The sequence below is a fragment of the Rattus rattus genome, chromosome 1 (genome assembly GCF_011064425.1).
Source record: "Rattus rattus isolate New Zealand chromosome 1, Rrattus_CSIRO_v1, whole genome shotgun sequence".
Taxonomy (NCBI): Eukaryota; Metazoa; Chordata; class Mammalia; order Rodentia; family Muridae; genus Rattus; species Rattus rattus.
This window is the reverse complement of record NC_046154.1, coordinates 131,969,872-131,983,606: the sequence shown is the minus strand read 5'-3', so window position 1 is coordinate 131,983,606 and position 13,735 is coordinate 131,969,872. Positions and strand designations below refer to the sequence as shown.

At 42.5% G+C, this 13,735-nt stretch overlaps 1 protein-coding gene across 1 annotated transcript in view; it reads left to right on the top strand.

Annotated features, from left to right (window-relative positions):
* Rad54b (RAD54 homolog B) overlaps nt 1–13,735 on the top strand; it is a 68,639-nt gene that overhangs the window by 40,449 nt on the left and 14,455 nt on the right. Inside the window, exons 5-8 of the mRNA XM_032905880.1 lie at nt 5,961–6,123; nt 8,058–8,283; nt 10,012–10,219; nt 12,833–12,972. Of these exons, the coding sequence (XP_032761771.1) occupies nt 5,961–6,123; nt 8,058–8,283; nt 10,012–10,219; nt 12,833–12,972 (737 nt within the window). The remainder of the gene's footprint in view (nt 1–5,960; nt 6,124–8,057; nt 8,284–10,011; nt 10,220–12,832; nt 12,973–13,735) is intronic.

Here is a 13,735-nt window from a genome sequence, read left to right as displayed (position 1 = left end):
GCCAATAGGATATATATTTACATCCCCCTCCCAAAATTCCTCTTTTTTATATTTTTGTACACAATGTGGGAGAAAGGGCATATGCTCTATCTTTTCAAAAGTTTCATTAAAATTATGATATCCTAAGGTCTGAACCCGAATCTCCCACATCCTCCTCTTACCTTCCTTATCCCTAGTTACCTCTACTGGATTGGAAGTTGCCTCCAGAGTGTCAGTTAGGAAAGTCCTGTAGTTAACAGGAAGACACCCCGGGGGAGCGACTCCTTTCAGAGCTAAACATATGGGCAGGGAATCAGACCGCCCCTCAAAATGGAGAAATGATAATCTGGAGTTCTCCCGAGAATGTCAGAGAGATTAGTCATGACCTTAATGTAACCAGTTTTGGCCACCTGACTGGATGTAAAAGCGGAGGTTTAGGAATGTAAGCCCAGAAACTTTCTCCCGTGGCAGTCATGGGCTTTATTGCCAGTATTGTAAGACATGCAAGAAAAATATTAGTAGCGGTCATTTCAGAATGAGCAGATGTTATGATATCCTTTGCTTCTTTAGTTAAATTCTTCAGCTGTGTCAGAGTTGGGAACTTCCTCTTCTCTGTGATCTCCTCTGGGGAAAGGCCCTGTAAGGCTGCTTGTGTTTTTCGCAGAGTCTGTTTCTGTCTGTGCCTTCCTCTTCTCGACAGCTGAACTCGGAGCCGGTCTGATGAGTCTGTTGGGAACTCTGCATCCTGTGGAAACACACAAGCATAGCCTCGTCCTGAGGCAATTAAAATATCAGGGCCCTTCTAGGCTCCCGGAAGTAAGTCCTTCCACAGAACCAGAGGTCTGGGAATTGTACTTCCCGTTTCACCATGTCTTGTCACAGGAGTTACCCCTTCCTCACTTGTGTTCAAGTAATTTAGAACAAACAAAGCATGAATTAGTAAGTGGTGAGGAGAGAGATATGAGTTAGCATTTTTTAATCTCTGTACTTGAGCTTTTAATGTCTGATGTGCTCTTTCCACAGTTGCTTTTCCTTGAGAATTATATGGAATTCCGGTGCTATGTTCTATGCCCCGTGTGGCCAAAATTTCTTTAAGGATTTTGACACATAGGCTGGAGCACTGTCTGCCATTGGCTTTTTGGGTCTTCCTATATAAGCGAAGCTAGCACTTAAGTGTTGAATAACATCCTTTACCGCTTCCCCTGTTCTTGTTGATGCATAAATCATATGTGAATGTGTCTACAGTGGCATGCACATAGGAGAGCCTTTCAAACTCAGGCATGTGAGTAACATCCATTTGCCATAACCCTTGAGGCTTTAAGCCTCTGGGACTAACACCCATTTTCTGTACTGCCCCCGCAGGGGGACAGGTATACATTGGTTAACAATCTGCCGGGCCTGTTCCCGAGCTATGCCAAAGGCTCTTTTCAAAGCCAAAGCATCCTGATGATGCTTAGCCTGTTCCAAGGCCGTAAAGATTCTGGTGTATGAATCTGCCAGCTCATTACCCTGAGCTAGGGGTCCAAGTAGTTTAGTATGTCCCCTTATGTGCCCACATAGAACTTATAAGTTCTACTCTGAATCAACTTTTATAGTTTCATCAACAGGGGTAAAATAACTGAGTTTTCAGCTAGCAAGGCTGTCTCTATAGCTGGGAAAAGCCCAACTATATATTTAGAATCTGTATAAAGATTAAAAGCTTTATTAAACTCTTTAAAGGCCATTATTACAGCAATTATTTTTACTTGCTGTGCGATAGTCCCTGTAGGAGGAAGAGGTTTGTTCTACAGGTCAAGATTGTGGCCAGTCTTTTTCTGCTAAGCAGGTTCTATTTGCTCCCGTATCTAGGAGATCATTAAAAAGTTTTCCATTAATCCTTATTTTCTTAAAAGGCCTTTATTTTCCTACGTCAGCTACCCAGGCCACCAAGTCTGAGGAACCAAATTGTCCCTGACCTCTCTCTGTCTTTATTTCAGGGTTAGGGAATCTTATGTAAGGTAACTAACAGTTGGGCTATGCGTTGTCCTTTTCTTATTGTACAGGTCTCCCTTCCAGCTTTAACCATGACCTTAATTTCCCCTGTGAAGTCAGCATCTATAACTCCAGGCAAGACCTCAAGCCCTACTTTGTAATTAGAGCTCCTTCCAATAAGAAGACCCGTACACTCTTCAGGCAACGTCCCTAGAACTGACATAGGGACCAGTGTGACACCATCTGTATTGGATAGTATCACATCTTGATTAGCGGCCAAATCTGACACTGCACTTCCTGGAGTTGCCCTTGGCAAATCATGAATAGTAAACTCTGGTTCTTCTGGATTTAATCCAGCTTTTGCTTCTGTAAAGCAGCCCTCTCTCTGTGTGGGGCTGAGAGGATGCCCCCCACCTAGTTTTTTGATTGCTCTGGGGCATCTTCTATTTTTATACCACCCTTGTTAAACTTAGACTTGCATTCATTCTTCCAATGCCTTCCTCTTTGACACCTAGGGCAGAGTCCTGGTGCTTGCTTTCTATTACTATTCTGTCTTCCTTGTTTTCCCGTTTTGCAGTCTTTCCTTATATGTCCTGTTTCCCTACAGTCAAAGCATGTGGGTGGAGGTCTATTTTTTTCAACTCCACATGTCTGTTTTACAAAAGCGCCGAACTGTTGACCTTTCATCACTCTAGCATAGGCCATTCCCTGTACCACTGCTGGTGAGGCGTCCATACAGGCCTTTATATAGTTGTGAAGACTCCCTGATTTTCTTATAGGTCTGATCAAGTCCTGATACAATGAGTTGGCATTTTCCCATGCTAATTGTTTTAATAAAATGTCTGTCCCCTCACTGGGGGGCAGCATCCCACTTATTGCCTCCTCCAATCGTGAGACAAATGTCTGATAAGGCTCCTCACTAGATTGCCTTATCCCTGATAAAGTAGTTCCCTTGGTCCCAGGAGGAGGAATGGCCCGCCATGCAAAGACAACATTAGCAGTAATTTCCTTCAATATTTGTTTTGGTATCGCCACCTGAGCATTAGGTGCTAGGAAGTACCCAGTCCCAAGTAGCATATCCATGGTAACCTTAGGACCTTCTTAGCATTAGCATACTTTACACTGTGTCTTTTGACCTTTCCTCATAATCTGTTCTCCAGAGGACATAGTCCCTTGGGGCCAATGTAGCTTTAGCCGTCTGATGTCAATCATGCAGAGTCAACCATTGACTAGCCACCATGTCCACAATCTGTACTGTATAAGGGGCAGAAGCTCCCAGCAGCTTAACAGCTGATTGCAATTCTTTTAGGGTCTTAAGAGAGAGAGGTTCCCACTCAGGCTCTTCGTCCTCACTGTCCAAATGATGTATCACAGGGAAGGCAAAGGTAGCATCCCCTTCTTGCCTAGCCTGAGCAATGGCTCCCTGGAACCCAATAGGAGTAAGTAAACCTTTCTTCCTAGGAGCAGGCTTGGGCTTTGGCTTCCTCATGGACAGAGCTGTCCTGTCATGACGATGATCCCTATCCTCACGGGGCTCATACCTAGAAGCCTCCTCCTCCAAGTCTTCCTCATCTTCTGTATCTAAGATGTCATCCTCCTTATCCTTTTTTTTTATTGCTGTCATATGACTTGGAGGTGACAGGAGCCGAGGATACGGCTTCACGGCTCAGCGAAGCTGTCTCCTCTACTAAAAATTCCAAATCTGTTTTGTGAGTTAAAATATCTCTGATTTGTAGCCAGAGTGGATATGCTTGCCGAGGGATGGAGCCCTCCCCATTTTCTAAGGTGTACTTCTTCATCTCTTTTCCCACTCTCTTCCAATCAGGGAGAGTGAGACTTCCCTCCTCAGGGAACCACGGTGAAAATGTCATAAGAAAGTCATAAAACTCCAAGGCTGTGTCACCTGAGACTTTCAGCCCCCGTTCCACCAACATGTGTTTTAGGACTGATAAAAATAATCTTTTACCTTTTGAGCTGGACTGCCCCATGATTTCACTTTGATTTCTCACCCTTAACCAGCCTACCTTTGCTGGCGGGATTGCAGTTCCCTCGGTGAGAGCCTTTCTATTCTCTGGGAAAAAAGAAGAATGGGGGGAAGAAAGAATTACCTGTCCAAGGTCCCTGTTCCGGCGCCACTTGCCGCAGACCACCCAGGGGAGGTCCATCAGCAGAGGGACCAAGGCTTGGATTTCAGGTAGAGAACAGACTCGACGCAACAGCGCACTCCTCGAGTTTGTGTCTGTCTTACAACTACTTCTTGCTTGAGGAAGGAGCGCAGTCCCTTCCTATGAGAGACCACAAGATTCTCACTCTTCATCCACTGTTTGGAGAGAGGGCCTGGAATCCTGTGGTAGGAATTGCCTGTGGTGCCCACAGTTCAAGTCTTCTGGAGTTGCTGCATCCTTGGTGTCACAAAGCCAGATCTCTGTGTGAGCATTAGGCAGTGCGCTAGTCAGTTCTAATGTTAACTTGATATAAGCTAGCATCTGAGAAGAGGGGGCCAGGACTGAGAAACACCTCTATGAGGCTGGCCTGTGTGCAAGTTCGTAGTGTGATGGATATGAGAGGGCCCAGCCAGGGTGAGTAGTACCACTCCTGGCCTGGTGCTTCTGAATGTTGTGAGAAATCAGGCTGAGCAAGCTATGGTGAGCAAGCCAGTAAGCGGCATTACTTGATGGTTTCTGCATCCGTTCCTGCCTCCAAACTTGTGCCCCGAGTTCCTGCCCTGGCTTCCCTAATGATGAACCTATAACCTGTAAGGTATAATAACCCTTTCCTCCCAAGGTTGCTCTTGGTCGTGGTGTTTGCTCCCTGTTGGGTTTCATATCTAGGGCCATCGGTTCTTGCAATGCAGCTGCTGTTCTGATTTGAACCTTTGAGATTAGGAGGGGTTTCTCAGGCTGTAGAGAAGGCATATACTGCTGACTGTGTACTGACAATGTGGCCAAGCACAAAGAAGCAGGTTTAAGAAGGAATCCGGCTGGGGGATGGATTGAATGGATCATTGCTAACAGTGAACATAACTACACTCTCATTCTATGACTATATGGATAAAGTAGATGTTTACTCAACGTACTAGAATATTTTATCATCCTTTAGCATCTCTTTGTTCTTCCTTTTTTCTTTCTTGTTTATATATTGGATTGAATTAAGTTTTAACCACATTGTCAACATGTAAACATACTCTAAAAACAGTTTTGATGGATTAATGAACTTCAGATTTATCAGTTGTTAGTCATCTTTCTGTTACGTTTGATTTGTCTTTGGAGGATATTTTAGTGAATCCTTTAAGCTGTATTACCTTATTTCTATAAACAGATTATCATTTATTTGATGGTTAATTCATGCTGCTTTGCAAATACTCATGAATTTGACATTCATGAATGTAATAGTTAGCCTTCAGCAAATAATGATGGTTAAGTCAATGGGAAATTTGTCATTCTCAGTTCTGACTAATGCTAATAGAAGTGGTGGTCACCATCAGTTTGTACAGGCTTTAAGATAAAAGTAAAGGCAACCTTTACTTTGAGCTTGGGGAGGGAGTCTTCACAGAATGAGAATCTGAACACTGGTAAGTGCATCTTGTCAAAATTCTAATCATTCCTTCAGTGGGAGTGGTTCTGATGATGGAGTGCTGTGCTTACTGAATTCCTTCTTAGACAGAAGTAAATTTCAGCATCTGGAGCTCTGCAGAGCACACAAAGTTTATAACTTCCTCCCCCCTTCCTTCCTCTCCCATTCCCACCCTGCTCTCCTGTTCCCTTCTTTTTTCCCCTTTTGGCCTTGAACTTCCCTTTTCCTTCTGCCTCTGGAGTGCTAGTATTACAGGTGTGTGTTCATTTCTATGTATACACACACAGACACACACACACACACACACACACACACAGAGAGAGAGAGAGAGAGAGAGAGAGAGAGAGAGAGAGAGAGAGAGAGTGTTCTGGTGTAGAAACAACAGGAATGAAATAATGTTGTTCTGACAGTGGTATCCCTTTATACTTATTTTTAAGATGCCCTTGTTATGCCTCGACCAGACAAGAGTCACCAGTGGGCGTTTAATAGGAACTGCTTTCCTATTGTGGATGTGGTGATAGACCCTCACCTTGTACGTCACCTCCGACCACACCAGAAAGATGGGATCGTCTTCCTCTATGAGTGTGTGATGGGAATGAGGTAGGGAAATAAATGGTAACAATTAGCTTTTTTGAGAAGAATGTGCTAGAATGAACTTCAGGTCTGCACTGTAACTGTCACTTGGTAGGAGAGGCAGTTGGTACTAAGTGTGTGCATTCCACAGTGGTCCTTGGTGGAAACTGGTGCTAGGTGTCCTGGTGAGAAGTAGATCAGGAGCAAGGACCTTAAGGAGCTCTGCCCTACATAACCATTTTAATTCGTCTTTTATCAGTAGTAGTTCACTTGTTCTCACAAAAGGAACTGTAAGTTCCACAGAAAGCTCTGTAAGTTAGGTAGGGAAAATATCAGGTTTATTTTATAGACAATAGTAAGAATAGAGAGATTTACTTTCCCAGTTATACAGATAGTAAGAGGTGGTATTAGTTACGGTGTGGGAATGATGGTCCTTTAGTTGAAGGCTCTTTTCTCTAAACCATTTGACTTCTAATAGGTACTTCATGCACACCCCCCACTCCCTCCACACACATAATTTATTGTGTGTGCACATATACACACATACATATAAGCCTTTTCGTGCCGTGCACTGAGCCCAAGGCTTTGCGCACACTTTTCTAACCTCACCCAGTCTTTTCATCTGCTCCTCACTTTCACATTTTATAGGCTTCAACAAAAGATCTAGTTCCAAACTTAGCCATGCTAGCCCATGCTTCTCACAAACATGGCTACTAAAGTATGTTTTTGGAAAGCACCATTTTTTGGCGTGGGGCTCACATGAGCATCAGCAATCTGAAGCCATGTTAGTGACTGAGGAAGCTGAAGAGAACTCAGGAAGGAATATTACACTGCATGGGTGCATCTTAGTTCCCTTCAGACTTTGTTTCCATGAGGAGGTTCTACAGAGCTGACTGGAAGTGATGCTCGAAGCTTTTCAAGAGGATCCAATGCACTGTTCATGAGTTTGTTCATCCTTTGCATGTGTGTTCCTGTGTGTGTACGTGCACTGTGGGCCTAGCATGTGGACACCGGAAGTCAATTTCAAGTGTCGTTTCTATCTTGGTTTTTTGTTTTTTGTTGTTGTTTTGGAGTTATGGTCTCCTAGGGACCCAGACTTGCTGATTTGGCAGACTGGCTGGCCAGTGAGCCCTGGGAATCTGCCTGTCCCTGTCTCTACTGCCCGGACATTACAAGTGTATCCCACCGTGCCTGGCTCTTTATGTGGGTTGTGAGATTGAATTTAGGTTTTTATCTGTGTTGCTGATGAAACCATCTCTCCAAACCCTGTTTATTAGTTCTTATTCCTAATAGAGAAATACAACTAAGCCAACAAACTCTTTATGTTTTTGGTAATATCCTTAATTCCATTGGCCATTGTAACTTTTTAATATCATGTATCTATTTAAGAACTTAAAATATAAAGCAGTATAAAAATGTATGATTTTGAAAGTATTCTTTAATGACTTCATTTTAAGTTGTATTATTGTAGGACATCAGACATTTTCTAAGCTATTTTGGTTGAGGACTTCATTGTCTGTCAGAGAGTGATACAATTTGATTGTAGAATGTGTTTATTTTAAACAATTTCTTGCTGCCTAAAGTTTCAGTGTATTTTGAATTGTTTTGATATAGTAAAATGATTAAATGTTCAAATGTTAGTGATGAGACGTGTGGCTATGGTTAGATTATCCCAATGTAGATATAAAATTGTAATTAATTTCTAGTATTCAATTATATATAGTGACAGTAATAGAGGTTTTATATTCAGATTTTTAACTTCAGATTCATGTTTTGATAATTAGTTCACAATACATAATGGTTATAATTGTTAAAGACTCAAAACTGGTAGGATGTTATCAGCTAGATGAAACACTAAACTAGTCTGCAGGGTCATTATTACCAGTTTTCTGTTCTTGATGATATCAAGGCATGAAACATTTTCCCATTGTGATTCAGTGCAGTTTAATTATTTCTAACAGAGCAGTTGGCAAATGTGGTGCCATTCTTGCTGATGAGATGGGATTAGGGAAAACCCTGCAGTGCATCTCGCTCATCTGGACCCTCCAGTGTCAGGGGCCTTACGGGGGCAAGCCAATAGTAAAGAGGACACTTATTGTTACCCCTGGAAGCTTGGTGAATAATTGGAGAAAAGAATTTCAAAAATGGCTGGGAAGCGAAAGGATCAAGATATTCACTGTTGATCAGGTAAGGGGTTTTTAAAGGTTTAAGTCCTAAATGTTCTTAAAATAGCTAGCCTTTTAGCTTAGTATAGTTCTTAGCTTTTTGAGTGTGTGGAATTCCACAAGCCCCTTGCATAGAAATGGAGTTTTGACCTACATTTTGATTTTGAGTTGTTACCGGATGGTTACCTTTGGTTCCCCAGAGTCACGTGTTCAGGTGTTGACTCTCAGTGTGCAAGTGTTCATTTTCTTGTCGTGTGGTTATGCACTGCCATAAGTTGGGAACGCAGCTGGGCATGTGTCTATAATCCTAGAATTTTGAAAGTTCATACAAGAGGATCCAGAATTTGAGGCCAACCTCAGCTATATAATGAGATCGTAGCCTGTTATATACATAATTACATACATGTGTTATGAATTCATGTAATATTTTGTACATTATAGTTTAGCCTAATTTACTTTAAATGTGCTTAAAACAGTTATATTAGTTTGTACCTCAAAAAACTCAGGTTTTATATGTGGGCAGGTGAATCAAGATGACACTGAGTTGGATTACTGGGGACTAAGAAGTTTATTAGAAGTGTTGTTAATGACGTAGAGAGACAGAGGCAACAGCGTGACTCTGAGGAGAGCTCGGTCCCCAGCACAGAAAAGCATCATGGCAGTGTCTCTGAAGAGAATCAAAGTCCAAGGGGCAGAAGAAGAAGTCTCTTTATAACTTTTCAGGAGGAGGAGGTTCATAGGCAGGAGGCATGGAGTGGGTCAGGGACAGTATGGGTACCCCTTTGTTGTAGACTCACTAGATAACACTTGTCAGCTGGGATGCCATGGTGAGGCTGTTCACAGTCAGTGTGGGGTGGGGGCTCAGCAGAGATTGGCTGCTAACATCGTCTGTAATCACCTTACAAAAACCTATTTTATAATAGGGTGTTGAATATCTTTTTTGTTTTTCTGAATATTGAGAAAACAGAATGGCTTTATGTACCATTTTCAAATCAAAATACCAGAAGTCAACCATCGGAAGTCACTCGGGAGCTTGTAATGCTTTAGGAGATAGGGCATTGGAAGGTGGCTAGGATTAAAGTCATAAGGATGGAGCTCTGTGGAGATTAGTATGCTGGTACTAAAGGAAGGGAGATGAGATCCTCCCCTCTTCACTAGGAGAGCCACACTTCCCAGTGAAACTAAGGAGAAAGGGAAGGCTTTTTATGCTAACAGTCGAGGTCTTACTGGTCTGGCTGTGGTCTGGTTGGTATTACCTGAGACCGTTGTGTTATGGTCAGCTCCATGGGGCTTTGGCGATGCCGAGGAGGTTCTGTTGCTGGGTGTGCGGGTGTAATTTTGTCCTTTGACTTAAGAGATTGTTCTGGGATCTAATGCAGTTGTAGGGGAGAGAAACCCAGGAGAGCTCAGAAGGAAGGAAAGAACAAAATGAGTATACCAGAGTCCATGGCTGCAGTCAACTTCACTGATGGGCCAGTCTTGGCTTCCCATCCCAATGAGAGGTCATTGCTGTTGTTCAAGCCTTCTTAGTGCAGCCCAACAGGACCAAGACAGGAAGGGCTAATGTGATAGCTGGTTACTGGTTACTGGCTAATGTGATAGCTGGTTACTGGTTACTGGCTAATGTGATAGCTGGTTACTGGTTACTGGCTAATGTGATAGCTGGTTACTGGTGGGCAAAGTATGTTGCTTAGATTTGATTATATAGTTTCTGTATATGGTTTGTTAACTATTATTTTTTTCTCTTTAGGACCATAAAGTCGAGGAGTTTATCAATTCTGCATTTCACTCTGTTCTTATCATCAGTTATGAAATGTTACTTCGTTCTCTAGATCGAATTAAGACCATAACATTTGGCCTTCTGATTTGTGATGAAGGGCACCGGTTGAAGAACAGTGGTATTAAGACAACAGCAGCCCTTTCTAGCCTCTCTTGTGAGAAGAGAGTAATTCTGACTGGTTAGTAGTCACATTGGGGAAGATGGGGTGGAATTTTTGCTTAATGAACCTTTACAGTTTGTAATCTGATGCTTAACATTAAAAGAACTGGCGATGTTGGGGGAATTCATATGAATAAGCCTATGTTAGTTGATTATCAGTCTTCAGATCCCTGAGCACTTTCCTGCAGCCCTGTTTCCGCCTTTTGAGGAATGAATTTAATGTATCATAGCAAAGCATGAGGCTGATGGGGCTGGACTGGGCGTGCTTGGTTTCTCAGTCTGCCAGTGAAGTGCGCAACTTGGGAAAGTAATTAACTTCTTGGCTCCTCGATTTCCTTGTCTGTGAAATAGAGATAATGGCGTCATGTTACAGAGTTGTCCTGAGGCCCAGAGGAGTTGATCCCTGTGAATGTAACTCAGTTATGTGGTAGACATTTTGTCTTGCACACGCAGCCTTGTTTTATCTTTGCGTCGTGTGTATATGTGTGGGTGTGCACATGCTTTGGAGGTCAGAGGGCAACTTATAGGAGTCTGTTCTATCCTTCCACTGCGTGGGTCCCAGGGATGGAACTCAGGTTGTGAGGCTTGGCCATGACTCTTTCCCTGCTGAGCCATCTTTCTGGGCCTGTTTTTTGTTTTGTTTTGTTTTGTTTTGTTTTGTTTTAATCTAGTCAATTAAAGATGAAAATAATTGAAAATAATTTTGGCATCAAGTATCATATATACTTCAATGCCAGTGTTTAGTAGATAACCAATCAATGTTTCTATGTAATAATAACATAAAAATTGGATAGTAGAGAAGCTGATGTTTAGTACTTAGAAAATTCTGTTTTTAAAGGAAACGGAATTGGAGAAATGCGAAGCAGAGTCTAGGTGATTCCCATGTCTTTGAGGAACTGAGAGGATTCTTCCGACTTCACGCTCAGCCTTGGGTCTTGAGAGCCTTTAGACTGGAGGAACAATGGGAAAGGGACTGGATTTGGCTTTAATATGTGGTTATTTTTCCTCCCCATTCAGCATGAGGCCAGTATTGCAGCTATAAAACAGAAAAGATTAGCTCTGGGGGGCGGGGGCGAGATGGGTGTGAAGAAGGGCTTTGGAAAGAACGGCAGGCACTGAGACAAAGTTCTTTCCTCACTCACTGGACTTCCCAGGAGTGGGCAGCCGATTCCCATCCTCAGTCAGAGCCTTACTGCGAAGTCAGTGTTCCGAATTAAGTTTGATTTCATCAGTAGAAAATGGATTCTGGGATTTTGTTTAGAAGGAATGTTCTGTTGGTAGCTTGCTTCAGGAGGTATTGCCACTGTCCTTTGTGCCTGACTTTGTCACGCTGGAGGCCTTTTTTTTTTTTTTTTTGCTTTCCTGCTTTTGTCACTTGCTCCTAGAGTTGTAAATTTGGATAAAAATTAGTACTAACTAACATCTTAAATTTAAAAAAGTATGTAAGTTTTTTTTTAATGTCTTTAGAATTGTCTGAATCAATCCATCTTTATCTATCATTTTGTGTTCTAGGAACTGAACCTAGGATTTATTTTATTTTTCTTTTTGGTTTTTATTGACAATAGATTCTTTATAATATATCCTGATTATAATTTCTCCTCCCTCTACTTCTCCAAGTTCCCATCCTCCCCCAATCCACTCCCTTTCTGTCTCATTGGAAGAGAATAGGCTTCTACAAGATAGCAACCACACACGACAGAGTAGAGTATAATAAGATTGAAGCGAAAGCTGTCATACTGAGCTGGACACAACAACGCGAGAGGAGGAGGTCAGTCCTAAGAGCAGGCACAAGAGTCAGAGACCCAGTTCTGTTCAGGAGTCCCACAAAAGTGCTAAGCTGATAGCTGCAGCAGAGAACATAGTGTGGGCCCGCGTGGGCCCTGTGCTTGCTGCCCCAGTGTCTGCGCTCATGTGTCCTTGCTTACTTGATCCAGAGGGACTTGTTAAGCAAGCTCTCTGTAACTGAGATAGATCTTTGGATCATTCTTGTTTTTTCTAATTATAGGGCCTTTTGCTCTAATGTGATGGTGCAGCTTCTGTGAAGTACATGTTTGCAAATGAGTGTGTGCAGTGTCACATAGCGATTGGGTCTCAGTTATCACAGTAGAAGTTTTGATTTTGTTTCCTACTATATTTTAGATCATCGATATGGAAAGTATTCAGTTGGTATTGACTAGAAATAGGCTAAGAATTAGCTGTCTAGTAGGGTTGCGGTAATGAGAAGCCGCAGTCTGTGGCTTAAACAATGCTTTCCTTGTGGTCGTCAAGACCAGAAGTGCAGTGCTTAGGTATGCTATGTGGATTGACGTCTGACCCTCACAGCCAGAGGAGCTACCCTTCCACTCCTGCCTTACAGGCGATGGACTGCTATAAATATCTTTCTCAGGGGTGCTCAAGGGAGGAGGTGGGTTCAGATGTGCGCAGCCAGACTCCAGGGCTGTGCTCAGCCATTTTGCTGAAACCAGATGCACAACGTTATGTGATGATCACTGTTTTAAGCTTTGGTTTGGCTGTTCCTCTAGTTGTTGGGTGTTTGCTTGTATTTACGCTCTCAGAAAGAAGGGACAAGTTTCCATAGAGACCTGTGATTGTAAGACAGATTCAGCTACTCATCACTGTTCTCTCTCCTTAGGTACCCCAGTTCAGAATGATTTGCAGGAGTTTTTTGCATTAGTTGATTTTGTTAATCCAGGAATCTTAGGGTCTCTGTCATCTTATAGGAGGATATATGAAGAGCCCATTGTTATGTCAAGAGAGCCTTCTGCTTCCAAGGTATAACTTACTTTAATGATTCCTTTTTAAAGAGCAGTATGTCTGGAAAAATTATAGTTTTGGTATTCATTTATATACTTTATTTTATTAAATCTAAGATACACTATTCTATATATCACTAAAGAGGACATGACTAAAATTGCAAGGAAAACGTTGATTGTTAAAAAGCATCCTAGAGGTTGAGGCAGGATTGCTGCAAATTCTTGGGGAGGTTGGACCGAAAAGTATGACTATATTTAACACACACACACACACACACACACACACACACACACACACACACATGCACACATACATATACTCACATATACATGCATGCACACATACACACACACACATACACCACACACACACACACATACACACATACACACACATACATGCATACATACATATACTCACATACACATGCATGCACACATACACACATATACACAAACACACACACACACACACACACACACACACACAGAGCAGGGGGAGCAGACACCAAGCAAAGGCAGGTATGAGTCGAGGCCAGCAGCCTGATCTACATAGTGAGTTCCAGGATAGCCAGAGCTGTATAGTAGGAACTCTCATGCACCCCAACTCCACACACCAAACAAACAACCCTCCCCCACCAAATCTGACTTTATTAGTTTGTTTGTTGTTGTTGGTTTGGAAACAGTCTCCCGTAGCTAGTCTGACTTTGAACTGGTCCACCCATTTCCGCAGTGCAGGGTTTACAGATGTGTGCCATAGACAGTTTTAGTGGGTGCTGCTA